The 21,383-nt window shown below is 45.0% G+C and overlaps 1 protein-coding gene across 1 annotated transcript in view; it reads right to left on the reverse strand.

Moving 5' to 3' along the window:
• Window positions 1-1,193: 1,193 nt before the first annotated feature.
• The window catches only part of Il20rb (interleukin 20 receptor subunit beta), a 28,673-nt gene continuing 8,483 nt past the window's right edge, over window positions 1,194-21,383 (reverse strand). Inside the window, exons 2-7 of the mRNA XM_028788076.1 lie at window positions 18,621-18,747; window positions 16,849-17,039; window positions 11,965-12,089; window positions 9,914-10,064; window positions 5,321-5,463; window positions 1,194-1,512 (exon numbers count right to left, since the gene is read on the reverse strand). Of these exons, the coding sequence (XP_028643909.1) occupies window positions 1,396-1,512; window positions 5,321-5,463; window positions 9,914-10,064; window positions 11,965-12,089; window positions 16,849-17,039; window positions 18,621-18,747 (854 nt within the window). The 3' untranslated portion in view covers window positions 1,194-1,395. The remainder of the gene's footprint in view (window positions 1,513-5,320; window positions 5,464-9,913; window positions 10,065-11,964; window positions 12,090-16,848; window positions 17,040-18,620; window positions 18,748-21,383) is intronic.

Genomic DNA, 21,383 nt, shown 5'->3' on the forward strand with positions numbered 1-21,383 from the left:
TAATTGACAGAGGTGTCTATGTAGCTACAGAGGCCAGTAAAACCAGGTAGAATCCCATGAGAAACGGTAACAGAGGAAGGCTGGGGTTATTTCTTTATTCTGAGCTTAGGTAACAGAAGGACGAGGTCCCTGGGGTGAGGGGGCAGGGAAGAGAGGGGAGAAAACATGAAGGCTAATGTTGGTATGCAATTTTTAATTCTGTAAACAGCACATATGGTTCCAGACCAGTTTAAATATGAAACTAAAACTCACTTCACAAAAGAGTCAAGGAGGAAATATACAAAACAGAACAAAGGCAGGGAGTCTCAGCCCACACCCCTACATAGCTGTCCTTTCTCCTGGAGTCCCCAAAGGCCGGAGCTTCTGTGCTGAAGATGGACAGGAAGCACCTGGTTGACGTCGTTGAGAGGTGGTAGTGAGCCTAACTGTGCAGAGAGAGATAAAGCCACCTCCCTTCATCCTCCTCTGACCAAAGCTGTCCCCCACCCCTACCTCCCTGCTTGAAGGTAGTAAGAAATGGTAATGACTAGTCAGGGGTTCCAGGTGAGCATCTGGGAGGGGCTGAGAAACCCTGAGTGAATTTTCCTTGGGAAGTGGGCTTGTGGGATTTACTGTAGACAAGGTCCTAGAATCTGATGACATTTCATGAACCCACAGCAACATCCACACGTGTCCCATCATGGATAGCCTATGGCCTCCCTCGATGTCACCCTCAGCAGAACTTGCTGACCTAACATTCCAGCCAGGATTTGGCATGAAGTGAAATGGCCCTCCTCAGGTTTCCTCTGGTAAAGATGAAGTCCAAACCAACAGTGGTCTGAGTTTGATTTGATAAAAGGAGTTTTATTACTCTTGGTTGTTTGGTTGTTTACTTCAGACAGGGTTTCAGTGTGTCATCCAGGCGCCAAACTTGAGATTTTCTCTCCCGCTCCTCCTAAGTGCTAAGATGATGGCTCCAGTCCTGAGCACTCTTAGTACACACGTACACCCCACAGTCACCAGATCTGAACTCACGTGCACAGGGCCACCAGTCTCCTTGCCAACCTGCACGTGCTGGTTTGTACATATGCAGAGAAGAGGGGAGAAACCGTTTAAACCGTCTGGTTGATTCCCACTACAGGTGACAAAGCGGGGATCCGCAAGGATGAAGCCATTTTCTCCACTGTCATTCAGTGAGTGTATGGTAACTGTGGGTCTGGGGATCTCTTCTCCAGACTATTTCTGTCATTCTTGGTTGGTCACGCCACTTTGCCTCTGACGCTGCTGCTAGACATGCACACAGCAGGCTCCCGTTACTTCTCTTGTCTTTTGTCCACAGAGGAAAACAGAAACACAACCCTCCTCATCCAGGGTTCTGGGTCCTGCAGACCAGGCTGTTAATCCATCAGGTCCTTCTCAAGTCTGTGAGATCCAGACCCCAAAGAGATGCTCTGAGGACAGCACAGCCACAGCGCAGGCGTCCACCTCCTCCTTCTTGCAGCTGATTAGCTTCTGGGATGAACTGGTTATTTTCTAAAAATTCATTTTCATAAAAAAAATCATTCATTAGACATTGCTTGAACAATGGCAGCAACAAAAACTGTTATAGAAATCTCAACTATTTAACTTCCTTTACAAGCATACGTGTGCATGTGCGTGAGCATGTGTGTGTGTGTGTGTGTGTTCTCACATGTGTAAGTGGGTGAATGTGATCGTATGTTAAGGCCCTACATTGACACTATAAGTTTTCCTTGATCCCTCATCTGGTATTTATATAGGTTCTGGAGATTCGAACTCTGATCCTCAAAATGGGTGCCTGTGGGGGCAAGCACTTTAACCACTGAGTCATCTTCCCAGCCCTTGTTAACTTTAAAGAAGCAAAACTCTCTAGGACAACCCAACCCTGAGGTCAGTGGCTCCCAGATTCTGCTGAGATGCTCTCTTGGCCCTCTGTCTAGCAATTCCCACATGGCCCTGCTGAGTCAGTGCTTTTCTCAGAGAACAGTCCCACGAAAACTCAGATATAATTCTGGGGAGAGGGGCTCCACCTTTCTACCACCAGAGAGCTCTGAGAAGAAGGATCTGCTCTGTGAGGCTTTACACAATACCTACCCCAGTGCCAAGCCCAGAGAGCACCCTGAGAAAAAGCTTTTTCCTACCCCTTTTCACACTCCAGTAGTTTCTCCCAGAGACCCTAGTGTATTGCCATAGCTGGTTTTAAACACATGGAGAGCAACTTTGCAACGAGTCCATCACTAAGTAGCCTAAATCATCTCCCATTGGCTCATGTACAAGGGCTTGATAATGGCAGGCTTTGGGCAAGCAATTAAAGCATGAGGGGTCTGATCTGTCAATGGAATAATCCCTCAACGTGTTCCCAATATGATGTTATTGGAGGCCATGAAAAGTAAGAGGCAGGGCCTCATTAGAAAAATAGGTTACTAAGAAATAGCTCTGAAAAGATCTACCCAGTTCTCTACCCCAAGCCTGACCCTCTCTCTCTCTGGTGGTTTGATTGAGAACGGCTCCCATAGGCTCCTACGTCTGAATGCTTGGTGCACAGCTGATGAACTGTCTGGGAAGGATTAGGAGATATGGCTTTTGTTGGAGGAAGAATATTTCTGAGAGTGAGCTTTGAGGATTCAGAAGCCCTCGTCAGACCCAGCATCTATCTCTCCCACACCCCGCCCCTCTGCCTGCTGCCTGCAGATCAGAATGTAAAGTTCTCAGCTACTGCTCCAGTACCAAGCCTGCCTGTCTGCTTCCTGTCATCATGATCATAGACTAACCCTCCAAAACTGTAAGCAAGCCCCCAGTTAAATGCTTTCTTTTGTAAGAGTATAAAGCATAAAATTAAAATAAAATAAAATATGAGCATCCTTACAACAATAAGTTGTAAGGGAATCTGATGCCTTTGTCTGGCCTCTGTGAATACTACGTACATATGGTGCACTGACAGATATACAAACACCCATACTCATGAAATAAAAGCAAGTAAATCTTTAAAAAATGTAAGGACATATATATGGTAATACTTAAAACAACTATGAAAAAATAATGTCAAGAATAACAAAAAAATATGAAGCTTATAATATACTTGGGACTGGCTTACAAAAGCACTTGACTAGCATGTACCATGGCCCTGGGCTCAATCTTCAGTGTCACATAAAACAGCAGTTGGGAGGTAGAGCAGGGAGGTTCAAGGTTATCCTTGAATATATAGTGAGATCAAAGGAAGCCTCAATAAAAAGAAAAGAGAAGAAAGGAAACTGTGTGTGTGTACTTATAATCTACTTAATAAACCCTAGAAGAGGCAGAAAAAGAAAAATAGAAAACAAAAACAGATGGAGAAACAAAAAATAAAATCATAACCAATATACAACTGTATCAATCATTATATTACATGTTAATGGACTAAACAAGCCATTTTTAAAAGGCAGAGATTACCAGAAGTGACTTACAGAAACAAAACAGAAAACCAAATCAACTGTCTACAAGAGACACACTTTAAACTTGAACACAGAGCTTTATAAAGGATATACCACATAAGCAACGAACAAAAAGAATTAAATATTATCAAAGATAAAAAGAAACTCATCAGAATGCTGAAAAGTTTAGTTAAGAAGATCCAGCAATCATAAATGTGTATGCACTCAAAATGTATGAAAAGTTTCTGGGTGTGGTGGCACACACCAGGGAGGCAGAGAGACAGGTGGATCTGCAAGTTCCAGGCTAACCTGGACTATAGAGTTCCAGGACAGCCAGAACTACATAGTAAGACCCTATCTCAAAAATAAATAAATAAATAAATAAATAAATAAATAAATAAATAAATAGATAAATAAATAAATCTGCATAGAAAGTTGACAAACAGGAAGAAACAGATGCAGCTACATTCGTAGTTAGCTTCTTTACAGTGTTCTCTCAACCGAGCAGCAGACAGAAGTCAGGGAAACTCAGTGATCTGAATCAATTCATGAGCATCCTCACAGCAGCCCTGGTGCTCAGCTCTGCTACTGGCAGCTAACATTGTCATGACTACTTGGAAATATTAGAGACAGGAGAGTTGGTATTATGATAGAAGGGTGGTGGGGCACTCTGAAGACTGGATTAAAGGGAGAGTTATTCCTCTTATATAGACCCAAAAGCAAACCAAGCAGATGTTACAAGAGCAGCTGCATTGTAACTGCAGGCTGTTAAGAAACTCCAGAAGTATGAGGACTACAGACAGAGCTGGTTTTGATGCACTGAAGAAACTGACTGCTAACTCCCCGCAAGACAGAACTGTGACACCCTTAACCTGACAGGGATGGAGGGCTTGCTCTGCTTCCTGTTTGTTCTTTCTTTCTTTGATTATGCCACTAGTGTGGTTGAGACCTAGGAGGCCTCTGAAGAGCCACAGGTAGAACACTTGTGAGCTACTGAGGCTTGTCTTTACTCCCCCCTCCCCCCAGGGTGCAGGCACACAGGGCCTATTCCTACCCAGAGGCTCAGAGCCATGGTCCATGTTTTCAAGAGAAAAATTAGCATCTCTGGCTTGTGGGTCACTAGGAAGGCCTTGCCTACGCCATGCCTGTCCAACACAAAGTGTATTCCACACTACATGATCTTCAAATCTGAGAATACTCTTTGCACAGAGACTGAGTATTTTGAGTCAGAACACGTTACTAGGCATAGCTGCTGTTAGAATTGGGGAGCTAAGAGCACTCAGAAGACACCTTGAAAGATTAAGATTTCATGGCTCTTGAAACTGAAGGCCCCCTGGGCTGAATAATACAACCACTCTCTTGGCAATGCCAGGTCCGTGCGGACAGCATAATGGCCTGCCAGAGCCTCAGGGTGCTCACTAAACCCTGGAAAAGGAAGAACTCACCCAGAACTTCTGATCAGGAGTCATTGACCCGAGCATCTCCTCAAAACCACATATTGGAAACAAAAGCCCAGTGACACAGGGTTGGGGAAGAAACTGGGAGGTGATGAGGCCCCAACTTCAGAAATGTAGGCTATAAGGCCTTACGGCTGCCGGTTTGAAGTTTTGTTCTATCTCTTACTTCTATCACATTTAACCATGTTGTAATAGAAAGAAGACCTTTACTCACAAGACCCTTCTGTCTTCATTCTACCACCACCATCCCCAGCCTCCAGAAGCCACTGAACTTCTATTCTCCATAAATGACCTAGTCTGTGGTATTTTGTTATAGCAGCACAGACTAAGACAAGTGAAGTCCCATTACTGCTTGCTCTACTCTCTGCATAAACCATGAAAAGTGTGTCCATGCCCTGTTAAGGCCCATGAAGCATCTGGCCAGCATCATACCGAAAGGTACAAGAATGTTCTTACCAAGGTGTCTGGGAGGACAACAGTGGGGCAGCAAGAATACCGGAGCAGCTGGCCCATTTTCCAGATGGAGAGTATTATAACCACGAGAATCAGCATGAAGCCAACAAATGCAAACAGAGCCAGTGCCAGCGGAAGAGACTCTCCTGTGGACAAAGCATAAGAGAAGGCTTGGGAACAGCAGGGAAGGGGAACCCCAGTCCTGCACCTTGGAGAGTTTCTTAGGGCTGCACTCAGGCCAAGCCGGCAGATGACAGTGCCCTGAGACTTGGTGTGTCCTCCAACGGCTACAGCTACCACCATTCTTCTAGAAGCTCAGTTCGAGTGTGGTTTTTCAGAAAGCCACAGAGATGATTACCATCTCCATCTTGGGAAGGGGAAGGGGGAACGCAAGACATTGTCCGTGGTAGTGTGTACCTGGCACTACTGCCAGAGGAAGGCAGGGTGCCAGGCCCCAGGCAGGATGAGGAGGAGGTGCCGGAGCAGAACAGCCCAGAACAGGGCTCGGCGGAAGCCAAAAACAAAGTGTTTCACAATTTGCTCTTGGCATTGACTCCTATGATGGAGGAAAATATTAAGTCCCCTAAAGAGTCACATAATAACTGACAGACCAGGGCTCTATTACATACGCTAGGTCTACTCCCATCCCCCAGGACTCTGCTAAGGTCTAGGCCTCTGCTCCTCTCAACAAGGACCTCTTTCATGGAAGAGAATGTTATTTATGCTCAAGACGGGCTAATGGCCTATGCCAGGATACACAGGTAGGTCTAGCTCCGAAGCCTGTGATGCGTTTGCTAACAAATATAGCAAAAAGCACCAGATCTGAGCATCTGGAGACTCAGAAGAGGGGATGAGCTGGTTTCCCACCTCTCCGTTCTATCTAACCTCAAACAACCTGTTTATCACCCCCTGCCTAGGCCTTTCACCCACAATGTTAGGGGTGACTCAGCTCATGTGGCTGCAGCGTGTGGGGTGGGGCATATGCATTGTTTCACTTTTGGAAAATATTTTGGCAGTAGATATCAAAAAATGTACAATGTTCATACCCTTCCAATCCTCTCCTGTGATGTCCATTCCCAGAAAATCACTCCAAGGAAGGAAATAAGTACGTACATCAGTCAGTGTACAGGAATGTCCAGACAAGAGCCACAGGCTATCATCCATCTCCATCCTGCCCACTAGTGTTCTGCCGTTCATGCGTCCTGCATGCTGTGCCTCTCCTTGCAGGGCTCCCCCCACCCCCAATACACACACACACACACACACACACACACCCCTTATATGATATTAGCTTGCTGTTTGCCTCCATAACTGGAAGGCAGGGACTCCCTTCTCTGACCCAGTAGACAGGCCAAGATTTGGCATGTAGTCAGTGCTCTGCAAATATTGAAATAGAAGGAAGAACAGCATCTTCCAGAGCCAATGGGAATGATTTAAATGCCAAACAAAACAGGCTGATTAGTATGGAACATTGGCATGGTAGGTTAGCAATTCAGCTGTTAAAAGAAATAGGATAGACAGATTACAGTTTGACCGATAATGGAAAATATTTGGAGAGTAAATGGTATTGCTATCAATAAAGATATACTTGTACATAATGGCTTACTGTGTGTCTTTTTAAAGTAACGTAAGCCAGGCATAGAGGCATAAACCTTTTTTTGACCAAGAAGTTTGTTATCCTTTAATATCATACATAGACATATTGAAAATACACGGGAATTTGAGCATAGGTAGTCACTTGGGAGAAAGAAACAGGTGTATCTCTGAGTTCCAGGCCAGTCTGATCTACATAGTGAGTTTCAGGACATCTAGAGTTACATAGTAAGACCCTGTATCAAAGAAGAAGGAGGAGGAAGAGGAGGAAGAGGAGGAGGAGGAGGAGGAGGAGGAGGAGGAGGAAGAAGAGGAAGAGAAGGAAAAGGGGAAAGTAAGGGGAAAGGGGAAGAGGAAAGAGGAGAATGAGAAGAAGGAGAAACAAAAAACCAGAAAACAAGAACAACAATAACAAAAAAAACAATGGTAGACCCACACTGGCCACAGTGTGCTACAACGTGCAGCTGAGCCATGTGAGAGAAAACACTCGGGTCCCTGTGTTGAGAAGTGTTGGAAGGTACAGACCACAGTGGAAGAATAAACGGTGGATTTACCTGGAAAAATGTATTTGTGACTTTCCTCAGTGTTGTGATCAAATGCCTAACAAGAAGCAACCAAAGGGAGGGAGAGTTACACTTCTTGGTACTTAAATAATTATTTGTCAAGCTTATGAAAAATCCAAACAATACAGAACTATTAAAAAAGTAGGTATTCCTTTATGCTTCCTCATGCTGCTCAAGAGACTTGCTGTTACAGTTTGAATATAGAGTGTCTCCCCACAGGAGAAAAATGTTATGAATGTATTTGTGAAAAACAAACCAGATATATCATGTATGTCATATTGTGCTGCAGCATGTCTTCATATGGGTGATAATTGAAGGGTCATAATTCTTTAGAGGGTATTTACAACAGTGTCAACGTTAAATACATGTCTTTTGACCCAGCTACTTTACTTCCAGGAATTTATCATTCAAACATACATACTTACATACATACTTATATACATACATGTATACATATATATGTATAATGTATCAGCAAAAGTGATTATGCACAAGGGAATTTTGGTTGGGGAAATCTAACTCTACCAGTAGCAGATCAGTTAAATTAGCCAACACACACACATGCATACACACACATGCATACACGCACACATGCATACACACACATGCATACACACATGCATACACACACATGCATACACACACATGCATACACACATGCATACACACATGCATACACACACATGCATACACACACATGCACACACACATGCATACACACACATGCATACACACATGCACACACACATGCACACATGCATACACACACATGCATACACACATGCACACACACATGCACACACACATGCACACACACGCATACACACATGCATACACACACATGCATACACACACACATGCATACACACACATGCATACACACACATGCACACACACATGCATACACACACATCCACACACACATGCACACACACATGCATACACACACATGCATACACACACATGCATACACACACATGCATACACACACATGCATACACACACATGCACACACACATGGATATACACACATGCATACACACACATGCACACACACACACATGCATACACACACATGCATACACACACACATGCATACACCCACACATGCATACACACACACATGCATACACATACATGCATACACACACATGCATACACACACAAGCAAACCTACACACACACATATACAAATGGAATAGAATTTGGTAAGAAAGGATGATGGAATTTCTTTATTCACTCAGAAACATCTACAAGATACATAAAAGCAAGATTCAGAACAGTACATATGCCATCAGTTATGCTTAAAGATGATATCGATGCATATACTTATATATACATGTCCTCGTTTACATGTGTATAGATTCAAATGTCTTCAGAAGAAACTCATACTAAGGAGAAAGGATGCAGGAACTATGTAAATGGAGAAGAGACATAGAGAACTTAATTTAAGATAATTTACATGTACAATATGTGTTATGGACCATATGAATAGACTATACATTCAAAATAATTTTTTAAAGCTAAGAAGAAAAATGTAACTAGTGGTGTTTGCATGGTGGGCTCATGGGATGTAAGATTTTGTTTCTTTTCGAAGAGTTTCTAGTTACTGTAGGTTTTTCTTAGATCATGAGATAGAGAAAGAGAAACAGAGAGAGACAGAGCCAGAGTCTAGGGAGATGCTCCAGTCAGTAAAGTGCCTGGCAAGCATGCATTAGGAGCCAAGTTTGGATCTACAGTACCCATATTAAAGCCAGGAACGGCTGTGTACATCTGTAACACTGGCGCTTGGGAGTCACTGGAGCTTGTTGGCCAGCCAGCATAGCCAGTCAGTAAGCTCTGGGATCAGTGAGAGAGGCTGCCTCATAAAATAGAAAAAGAGGAAGATGCCTAATATCAGCCTCTGTTCTTCACACCCACATGTGCATATGTGTGTATATACAGACATATGCATATATGTGTATGTAAACACACATATACCTATGTTTACATATACACATAACAAACACAATTTTTAATTGTTTAAATTCAAAAAAAGTTAGTCAAAAAGACGATTCTATAGACTATAAGATCCCCTCTAGACAGAAGAGGCTGTAATTTCATTATACAGTGCGGTGCCTCCTTCCAAGATCTAACTCTCCTACAGCCAAGTTTGCCCACAGGCAGCAACCTTCTGGCACATTAGTCTTGTAACAATGTGACCTACAAGGAGGTGGCTTTGGGGGCAGCTCCAGACAACTGTTCAAGAAATCCTACCCAGTCCCCAGGGTGGGCTTCTAGCCCAGGGGGAGTCAGAGTTTACCTTAGAATCCACCAAGCCTGGAAGCCAACTTTTAAAGACAGGTAAAGACTCAGAACCAAAGACACTCAATGGACATCCAGGCATGCATTGGTAACGCTGCCAAGTGTGGGGACCCAGGGACAAGTAGCTTATCCTTACCTTGCATCTCCACACACGTAGGCTGGCTGAAGGCACTGTGCCTCTCGATGGCTTTCACCAGAGCCTGCGCCTTCACACAGTACATGGTCCCTGGTTCCATGGTATCTAGGTGCACTGGAATGTCCCCACTCCTCACCACCTTAACATGTTCCTTTAAAGAAAGATCAAGACACAGTTAGTACCTAAGGGGAGCAGAGCTAACGATGGTGGGGAGAGCTGGGCAGGTAATCCTTTTCCAGAACATTCCAGAGTAGAGAACATTCCTTGCCATTCATTTGTGAAGCCATTCACTTCTTCATTCATGCACTCATATTTATTAGGCCTGTACTAATATACTAATATAGTAATGTAGTAATACAATTAGGCACACAGCACCGAACGGAACACATAAAGCTCCTGCTCTCAGAGAGCTTGCATGTGCCCCACACACGTGCCCTAAACACATTCCTGGTAGTGATTAGAGCTATGAAGAAAAATTGGGGCAAGGCAAAGAGAGTGGCTAGGAGACACAAGGGTTACAGGGAATTTAAAAACAGCCTGTCCAACAGGACAAGATTCGAGCAGAATCCATCCACCTGTCTGCCCACCCTTCAACACCCACTCTAACCCCCGGGGCCTGTAGAGAAGCCTGTAGAAGCTTGTGTGACCCAGCCCAGATGACTCAGGGTATACACTCTCTCAGCAATGAGCCTCCCAGTTACAAGGGAAGGGAATAGGTTCCACTCCCAAAGACTAGAAGGCCAATGCGTGCTCTCTCCTGCCAAGTCCCAGCATTTCTCCCACCCTGTTCCATCTGCCTGGCTGGCAATGCTATGTGCTACTAGTGTGCCCTGACCCAGCAGGGTAAATATCGGCCAATAGCCTATCCCACCTGCCCACGCTATCTTCCGATATCCCATTCTGCTGAGGGTGCACAGCCCCCAGATATTGCTATGTGACACTGAACAGCCCAGACTGAGAAGGAGTCCCACAGAGCTCAACCAGCTGTCCACAGCTTAGACTGCAGGATTTGGTCTTGGGAAACTGAATACCTCAAGGAAGACAAAGGGAGAGGACTGTGTAAGGAAGGTCAGTCTGAGATGCTTTGAGGAGTCAGGGAGGCACAGTCACAGGCATGGGTAGGACCTGGGAGTGAAGGGGAGAGGCCACAGTAAGACCTTCAGGGAGAACACAGCAAGGCTCCCACAGGCCAGGGTCCCTGTGTAGTTAAGACTGTACTTCTGCCTGGTCCTGTGCTGGTTCTGCTCACAGATTTAGTGAGATACTTCTGTTGCCCATATTGATCCTTCTGAGAAAACTAGCTTCCCTTGTGCCCACTGAAGTGTGTCACCAGGTTCCGTCATTATATCAGCTTAAACAGGGCTCCATAGAAATCAGTGTCTCTTGTGTCTGCTAGAGTTTTACACTATGCTTCTGCTGCTGCCCGTCTGACCACCCTTCCATGAGTACTGGCCTCCCACTCACCCCAGACTACAGCAACCGACCCATGGGGAAGGGCAGCTCCCTTCCAGGCTTTCTGCACGGCCCATTGGATAATAATTAGATAGCCTTATTCATAAGCTAGCTCCTGGCTCCATGCCCCACTTCCATGCTCTGCCAAGACACACACCCTGAGAGGTTTGTGTCCACCTTCTGCGCTTCTGAAGTCACCCGGAGCACCCTGAGCTGGGACACCCTGCCCTGTTGTCCCAACGTGTCTGAGACTAGCTGGTGAGGGAGAAAAAAAAATAAAACGCATTTAAAAAAATCACTAGGGGTTCAGTGGGGAGGGGCCATTAAAGCTAGGGAAGCAGCCTCCCAAACTTTAATAGCCCTGGCCCGAAAGGGGCCCAGTACCCTGGCCCAGGCCTAAGATGACTAAAGGTAGATCTTTGAGGAAGGAGTCGAGGGATGGATGGTTGGTGCTCTCATCTCTCCTTTCTTAAACGTCACCCTGGTCAAACCACTTACGCCATGAGCACTACAAAGCTAGGTGTACTCCCTCGCCCCCAGAAAGCTATGTGCCTTCTCTAAGGCTTGACTCAAAAGCCAGGGTCAGTGGGAAGCCTCACCGTGGCGCCAGGCTCCCTCCTCCAATAGACAACAAGGAACTCAAACTGGGGCCCCAGGTCTTCCAGTTCAATAACCAGATGCAGCCCATGTTCGGTGACCTCCATCCTGGGTGGGGTGAGGACAGCTGTTGGCAAGAGAAAGAAAGAATCAAAGTCAGCTTCAGGGAGCACCGATTCCCTTGGGATAAAACAACCATGTCATCAGTGGAGACATAGCAGCCCAAAGGAGGAGGGAGCAGGGTGGTCTGCCAAGGGGTCCTAGTGTGTGGAATAATGTACATTAACATTCTCCTGCACTCCATGGACGCTCATAAAATTCTTTTTAAATTTTATTTATATTAAAATTTGTTTTCAAGATATAATTGGGGGTAGAGAGAAAGTGTGTGTGTGTGTGTGTGTGTGTGTGTGTGTAACACAGAGGCCAGTTCTCTCCTTCCACCAGGTGGGTCGGAAGTCAAGCTCAGGTCATCATGCTTATTAGCAAGTGCCTTTGCTTGCTAAGCTATTTTGGTGATCCTCATAAAATGCTTTTTGAATAATGAATGAGCAGAAAACAAATGATGAAGACTTACTATAACTCATTCTTTTTTTTTCTTTTATTCCCAAATCATCTGTTCCTTCTCTGGGAGCATAGGCTCAAGAGAAGGCAGGAAGGACTCAAGTAAACATTGCTGCTTTCTTTCCCTTTTAAAGCACATGCTCAAAAAAATAAATAAATAAAAATTTAAAAAATTTAAAAAAGCACGTGCTCCATCTTCTCTCTCTACCACCCTGTTTCATTGTTCTTCAACTTGTCATTGAGTGAGCGATACTGTTCTTTAACGTAGTGGTGAATTTAGCCACACTGCTTTGGCTCCCAGCAGGGCGCATGCGTGCACCCGCCCAGGAGCTATCTGGATTCACTAATGGAGGACACACATACACATGCCAGTTAATTTTTAAATGCCTTGGCTACCTCAAAGGTTCCTCAAAGGGAACTCCTAAATCTTCACCTGCTACCCCATGCCCAGTCGAAAACGTGGCCAGTGGTTATCCACTCGAATTTTCACATGGCTGATTGGCTTTCTCTTCTGCGGTTCCTGTGTCCCATCCTTCTTCCCCGAGTCATGGTGATTCTGTTTCCTTTTCCCAGATCCTAGCCTGCTCAAATCTAAAGGCCCTGCTCAGTCTCCCTTTGGCCAGCCATTGGCCGCTGGCATTTTTACTGATCTATCAAAAACCAATTGGGGACCAGGACCTTTAGCATTTGGACACGCAGATTCCCGATTAAATCAAAGCATTAGAACCAATCCCCAACACCTTAACGCTTGCTGGCATCGCCTTTGCCCCTTAGGAATGAACACACCTGACACAGTCAACCCCGTGCATCTCTCCCTACTGCTCACACAGAGCCCTGGCACATATATCTGGTGCCTTGCAGACATCAGTAACTTGGGTGGCTTAGTCCTTCTATTCTTGGCCCAAGGATTCTTAATCTCACATTAAAACCTGTCAGCAACTCAGCAGTTTCTTAGAAATTCTGACAATCAGTTTTAGAAATCACAGCCCAAGCACAAATGCCGTCTTTTACATTTTGCAGGTTCTCAAACAAAGAAGCTGCCAGCCTTCCCACCAACCGGCCAAGAACAGAAGGGGCCATACCGGCTGCCTCCCCTCCTTTGATATCAATCTTGAGACCGCAGGACCAGAAGGGGTTGTGTGATGGTTGGTATTGGCTTGGGAAGTAGGAAGGGAAGTGTCATGGGCTAAATCCCTCTGCATTGAGGCCAAGGGGCACGGAGAAGAAAGGCAGTTCCTAGAGAAAGCATTCAGAGAGCAAAGTGTTTGCTTGCCACCCTCATTGGAGAAAATATCCCTGGGTTTGGTGAGCTGTCCCTTGAAAGGACAAGAGGACTTGGGAAGTCAGGCCACCTGTGCAAATGTAGCTAGTCCAGACACAGCACCACTGTCTCTGTAATACCTGCAAACAGAGAATGCCCACTCCCCATATGGTCAGAATCTGGGCCTTTGATGCCATCTTTTTCAGTATGGAGAGTTAGGTTTTTTTCTTTCTTCCTTTCTTTTCCCTTCCTTCCTTCCTTTTTCTTCTGCCCACACTCAGGCAGAAATCTCTGGTCTACACACTCAGTATAACTGGCTCAATTGACCCAAGGTAAATGTTATTCCTGTGGTACAGAAATGTTAAGGGACTTGTCCAGAGTCACACAGCTAACAGTCAGAATTAGAGCCCATGTCAGTCTCTGTTTCCAGCTTCCTGTGTGAGGTGTTCCTCCTCTGCAGCAGGAGCCGCAACTCTGGCTACACAGGACAAAAACCTGGGTAGAATTTTAGATTTTTAAAAAAATGGATGCTCACACATAGTTTAAGTCAGACACCCCTGAAATGGCCCCAGTAAGGGCCTCAAGCTCCGTATGACTATAACATAAAATGTAGGTTAAGAATATCTGCCCTCAACAAGGTTAAGAATAGGATAGCTCCATTGGAGAACATTAAGATTTTCATGTGTCAGAGAAGTCAGAGTGACCCTCTCAAATGGAAAAGGCAGATGGGGTGCCCTTAAGAGAGTCATTGCTAGCCAGGTGGTGGTGGTGCACACCTTTAATCACAGCACCTGGGAAGCAGAGGCAGACAGATCTCTGGGAGTTCAAGACCAGTCTGGTCTAGAGAGGGAGTTCCAGGACAGCCAGCCAAAGCTCCATATAAAAACCCTGTCTTGGGAAAATATAAGAGAGAGAGAACCAGTACCAACCCAGCTAGGTTGCTGACTCCACTACACATGAAGCCGACAGGATTCTTGAGATTCTGCTCTCTTCAGCACATGCAAACTCCTATCCCTCAGATTCCCCTGCAGCAAGACCTTTTCCTGTTTTTGCTGGCCTCTTGAGCACAGATTTCACTGCCCAGCCCCTCCCAAATAACTGTCGGCACTCCCTGATCTCCATCTGTCCTGGCCTTCCTTCCAGCAATAGCTGCCAGACCCCAGAGGAGTTATTGGCTGGAGTCTCAGGCTCTCAGGTGCCAGCGGAAGCAGTGCTGGGTTCTGCCTGAACTCTGTGAGCAGAGGAAGAGCTACAGTGTCCTCCAGTGCCCATAAGCCTCCAGTGTCTACACTGGGCTCCTGCCACTTCAGCCAAGTCCTCCTGGTGCCTGGGAAAGATGCTCAGCAGAGAAGTCCACATTTTGCAACAAAAGCCTCCCTGGCATCCCATTCCAACAGCCCTATGCGCCTCATCTGTTCACTGGCTCTCAGCTCCGGCCGGCATCCCCAGGGCAACAGTGATAATATTAGCAACAGTTCATATGGTCCCCCTCAGCTATCCCATGAGGCAAAATATTTTGAACTCACACAGCTATCAAGTTCCAAGCTGGATTTGAACCAACCCTCATGATTCCTCAGGGCTAATTTGGGATGCCTCAGCACCTAAACCCTCCTGACTTCCAGTCAGCATCCTCTGTCCTCAGTGACTTGACTTACTCCATTACTAGAGACTGGGACCTAATGTTCCCGAGCCTTTGCTCCAAGCAGATCTTCTGCCATTGGAAGAAAATGAGCCACTGGAGGCCCAGCTCTTCCTCAGCACAAAACTTACCATCCTGCCCACTCCCACCTCAGACAAGAAGCTGCCCCGTCCCATCTCCACTTGGTCCTCTATGAGTGGAAGTTGCAGCCAAGTCACTTTCTCAAGCTCCACCCAAGGGCCTCCTTAAGCTTATCAGGTGCTCTCTGCCCCTTCTGCCTACCCAGTCACCTACTCAAATCCTTCCTCTGTCTATGCTTTAAACCCTGAGGTTCTGGGACCCTGTCCTGAGTTCTTTTTATCGTCCCTACATTGTCCCTGGACATTCACATCGACTCCAGGCCTGGAGCTAGTATAACTTTGTGTTGTGTGTTTGGCTTTCATCTCCAAGAGCCCCGGGGCCTGATTTCCAGCTGTTGGTCAGACATTCATGGCATGCCATGTTGCAGGAGCTCAGCTCCAAACAACACATAGACAGAGTGTCTCCTATTCCTCAAGATCAGTTGCTCCTTTGGGGTTCTCTGCCTTAGACAGCACAGGCTAGAAGCTAGATTCTGTCTCCCTACTCTACCCCTCATTAACAAATCCCTAAGCTCTATCCATTTTAAATGAAGCCATGTCTCCTGAATTCATCTACTCCCCTGTACCTCCTCCGCTACTCTAGAGACCAGAAACCATCTTGGCTTAGCTGAGTGCTATCAGTCCCCCTCTCGTTCTTCCTCTGCTCTGCAGGCTTACCCTATTCCAGCTCACTTTCCTCACAATGGCCATAGTATTCATTCCGTAAGAGAGACATGGCCCAGACCCTGTCTCCTTCCATTGCTTCCATATCCCAACCCAAGCAAGCTTTACCGTAGGGCCAGCTGCTTCGTCTGCCCACTGCCCATCCAGCCCTCACCTCATCCCAAACACACAGGTCCTTTTACACGATAGCCATGGCTTGCCCTCGGCCACTTACCTGGACTCTTCTCTAACCTTTCAATCACTTTCCAGTTATAATTGCAATAGAAAAGTTATTTGCCAGCAGCCACAGAAACGGCATGTTTCTAGTAGCTGTTAAATGTACAGATGTTTTTACACAATGAAGCTGCTCTCAGCAGTATGGTGTTAACAAGGCTCCAGATGGGAAAAAATTACAGAGGCATGATCAGAGTAAGAATCCTAGTGCAAGTGCTGGAATGTCAATACCCGTGGACCCTAACAAGGACAGTCAGGACTGACTCCCAAAGTGGGGAAGGAGAGAGACCACACGTGAAACAGTCAGCAATTTTTAAAAAAATATCAGTAAGGTTTTGTGTTTATAAGTACACCAGTTATTTTGATGCTGAAGGTAGTTCCTTTAAGGGCTGGAGGGTTTGTGCCTTACTTGCATTTCGATTGAAGGGGTGCTCTAGGTTGCTCCAGGCTGAAGTCTGTGAGCCCAGCATGGCCATGACCCTGAAGTTATACGGCACTGTGGCAGTGATGTCATCGGTGACATCACACTCCAGACCTTTGGTAGGTGAGCACTGGCTGCTGGGGATCCAGATGTGGCTCATGTACAGGCTCTCATACTCCCTGGCAAGGAGAAGAAGGCACACCCTTTGAGGCAAACTAGAAGATGGTTATAATTGCTGTCATTGTGCTTTCGTGCATCAGAAGAACAAGCATTCTCTCCCCAGCTCCAGATCCTCTACTTCCTTCCCACCCCAACCACCATTCTCCTGGAAACCTCACTATTAGACTCTCTCTGTTCCTGTCTCTCTACGTCCACTGTCACCACTCCCATCTCAGCTGACACCACACCTTGCCACGCCGCGGTTTCCCATACTCCACATTCTGTAGTGGAGATTCCATTCTCAAACACTGCACACTGAGCAGATTATGAAGTTCTGTCCCTCATGACTTCCTGTGAGACACTGGCCTTCTCCCATCCTGCCCTCTAGAGATGCTGTTCCTATCCTACTGACCTGTTGCTCACTCCTTCAAAATGCTGAGTCTCACAGGTAGGGTATCACCTCCTTCTGAGGCCACGACCTAAGACAAAGGATCTGCAAACTCAACTTCTTTGCATCAGCCTTAACAGCTTCCTATCGGGACTCCAAAACTCTGCATTTGGCTCCAAGCTCTGCTGCCCAATAGAACTCTTTGTGAAGACTGAAATGTTTTGTGTCAATGCTGTTTGCTGGGTGTAGGCACTGGCCACTTGTGGCTATAGGGCATATGATAAAGGAAGAAGGGGACAGGGGACTCAGTAACATGTTTCAATTTAGTTTGAACTTAAGTAGCTACTAGTAGCTAGTGGCTGAGGAGTACATACCCTGGGTATTTAGCTATCTCTTCCTCTAGAAGCTAGTTTCCCTGTATCTACAAATGCACATCTTTGTATCCCTGAGCCTAGAAGAATGTCCACACATGTAGGGCTCTATTTGTGCTTGTTGTTTTAATCCTGAGATTCCCCAAGAGAAAAACCAGTTCCACAATTCTGAGCCAAATTTGAAGCAAGATTTAATTAAACACTGACCAGGATGGACTTGGGTCAGGACAACTCCCTGGAATTCTCAGGGAGTGGCCTCAAAACACATGTTGTAGAGGCTTTTAAAGACAAATCCTTGTGGCCATCATATTTTTCCATGTGGCCTTGTTATTTTCCAAGAACTGTAGCTCCTAACATCTAGGAAGTTACCTGGTCATCGGAGAGGTGGGTTTACAGGTTAACCTGAGGTCTTACAATTGCTAATTAAATGTGTAGAGCACTAACTCTGTCAGGCACTTCTCAGCAACTGCTAGAGCCTGGACAGCTGAAAAAAACTAGATCCAAGTTCACCCACCCCTGGGCCAGCTGAACTTCAGGATCAAGACTTACTTGGACTTGACAAATAAGTCAAGGAAACTATGGCCTCCTACACCTCAAAGGGTCTAGCTCTCTGGATTTGTCCGTTCCAACTGAGAAGCAAACTCACCAATTTTCTTACTGGTGAAAACAGGTACATCTAAATGTATTTGGGTCTCTCAAACCCATTAACACTAAGGGGTGGACTGGGTAAAACATCTATTCTTGAGCCTCAGAGCCTCCTGGAGTAGGGAAGGAAGGGCTATCCTTCTCAGAAGTGCTATCTAAGGAAGAAAAACTATTAAGCAAAAACAAACCAAACTCACCCCTGGTATTCCACAAAATAGAATACCATCTCCCCCGGCTGGGTCACTGGGTTCCACCTCAAGAGATGCTTCATGTTGGTTGACTGTACAGAGAGGTTCTGAGGGGCAGGCAAAACGGACACTCCATCTGGGATGAAATTAAGTAGAGAAGCTGACCTCTGAGTGACAGTGAGAGCTAGCATAGCTCCAGGTGAAAAGCCTTGCAGGTTCATCAACAGTGACTGCAATTTTATCACACTGTGTCTTTGTGACAACATGGTGCCACATTGGTGGTAATAATAATAGCTAAGCTTTAGTGAATATTGCTTATACTCTATATAGACCATTGTTACAGGAATATTCCATTTAATTTCCTTCTCCTCCTCTTCTGTTTGTTTGTTTGTTTTTGTTTATTTGAGACAGGGTCTCTTTATGTAGTCCTGGCTGTCCTAAAACTTACTCTGTAGCCCAGCCTGGCCTCGAACACAGAGATCCACGTGTCTCTGCCTCCAGAGTACTGGAATTTGCCATTATGCTCAGCTTTTCATGACCCTACTGAGTAGAAGAACCGCTACTTTCCCCATTAAGCAAGCAAGCAAGCAAACAAACAAACAGAGGCATGTTATTTGTTCAAGAGCATTTTTTTTCTTTTTACAAGACAGGGCTTCTCTGTGTAGCCTTGTCTATCCTATAACTCACTCTGTAGACCAGGTTGGTCTCAAACTCAGAGACCTACCTGCTCTGCCTCCTGAGTGCCCCCACTGCCCAGCATGATTTTTTTTTACTTAATAATTTATTTATTAGTAGTATGTATGTACGATATGTGTGTGTGTGTGTGTGTGTGTGTGTGTGTGTATGTGTGACTGTATATTCCATGGAGTATATATGGACACCAGAGGACAACTTTAGGGTTTATTCCACCAATGGGAATCAGGTTCAAATATGGGTGAGCAGGTTTTCACAACAGTGCCTTTATTCAGTGAGCCATCTCACTGGCCCTACTTATTTTAATGAACATATAAAAAATGTACCCATTATATTTGTGAGTATTTTATCATATGAATGCAATGTGTTATTTCAAATAAAAGCAAGCCTATTTCAAACATTTGTCATTTCTTTTGGGTTAAAAGCTTTCAAATATCCTATCTTTTAAAATCTATATTTTCCTCTCTAATTATTCCACTGTGCAACAGGACACGAGAATAAGCTCTGCTATGTAACTTAATAATTGCTGACCGATCTTTGCTTTGTACTCTCTGTAACCACTACTCTCTCCAGCCTCTAGCTACCATTGTCATTCCATTCTAAAGATACACTAGGTCAACTCTTCAATCACCTATGAATGAGACTGCATGCTATTTGTCTTTCTGTGCCTTATTTACTTCACTTAACCTAAGATCTTCCTGATCATCTCTGTCAGCCTTTTATGGCCGACAGTGTACCACTGTGTATAGGTGCTTTTATCCATGTATCGCTGTAAATGTCAATTTTATTTTCAGATGAAGTGATGAGAGCTCTACCTAGCTGATCCCAGAGCATTTCCTTCCCTGTTCTATCACTATGCCTAAACCTGGAAGCTTCTAGCCTCCTTCAATCTAATCTTTCAAGCTGACTGATTCAATCTAGCTTCTCTTGGCTTCTGGTGGAGCTGCTCTGCCTGGTCTCATGCTAACTTTGACAATATGTTCTAATCTTCTGGCTCCTTCTCAGTCTCAGTCTTCACCTGTATCTAGCTTGTTCTCTCTGTAGCCTGTTTCCGTAAAACTGTCCCAGTAAAATTGCCCCCCTTACACACACACATCACCCCTTTTTCTCTCTCACTGCTCTTAAGTAGTCTCTCTTCCTCTGCTGTTCTCATGTAAGTTGGGTGTATCCTATCCCTGATTCATTCTGTCAAATCTTTCTCTGATTCCATACTTTGTCTGCCCCTCAATTGTCATTCCATTCTAAACATACATAGATCAACTCTCTGATAATCACATTGATAGGTCACTTTCAAGCAGGGCTGCTTTCTTCTACAAGCTAACCCTGTCTTTAATCTCATTGTTTGGGATTAAAGGTGTGTACTAAAGGTGTGTCTGTATTCCAGCCAGATAATATTGTAACCCAAGGTGTATCTGCATTCTGGACAGATCATATCTTTGGATGTGATCCTTTGCCAGAGCAGCCATGTTGCTGAATTAAAATTCCTCTACATCTCAGTTGATGGAGATTTAGGTTAATTCCACATCTTGGCTTCTATAAACAGTGCAGCAGATGTCTCCACACAGTTATTTAATTTTCCTTTGGATATATTATATACCCAGTAGTGGGATAGCCAAGTCAGATGATGGCTGCATTTTGAACATTTTAAGGAATCTCCACACTGCTTTCCATAAGGATTATAATAGCTTACATTTTCAGTAATAGTGTTTGTCAGCATTTGGCTTATTTTTAACTTTTTATTGAAAATCACTTTTACTGTGGTCCTGGGGATAAAATCCCATGGGTTTACATATCCTAGGGAAGTGTTCTACTGAGCTATATCCCCAGTGTGTGATGAAGTGATATCTTATTTTAATTTTGCTTCTCTGGGATGATTAATGATGTTGAATACTGTTTCACATACTTCCTGGTCATTGGTATCACATAGTTTTGAGAGATGTCTATTTAATTTTACTGTCCATTTTCAATCCGTTTATTTATGGACTTGCTAATGAGTTCCATATAGACTCTAGATGATAATCTTGATGCCAAAGTGGCCTGCATTCAGGCCTTGACTCAGCCCTGGAATATGTTATCTTA

The sequence above is a fragment of the Grammomys surdaster genome, unplaced genomic scaffold, assembly GCF_004785775.1.
Source record: "Grammomys surdaster isolate TR1022 unplaced genomic scaffold, NIH_TR_1.0 125698, whole genome shotgun sequence".
Classification (NCBI taxonomy): Eukaryota; Metazoa; Chordata; class Mammalia; order Rodentia; family Muridae; genus Grammomys; species Grammomys surdaster.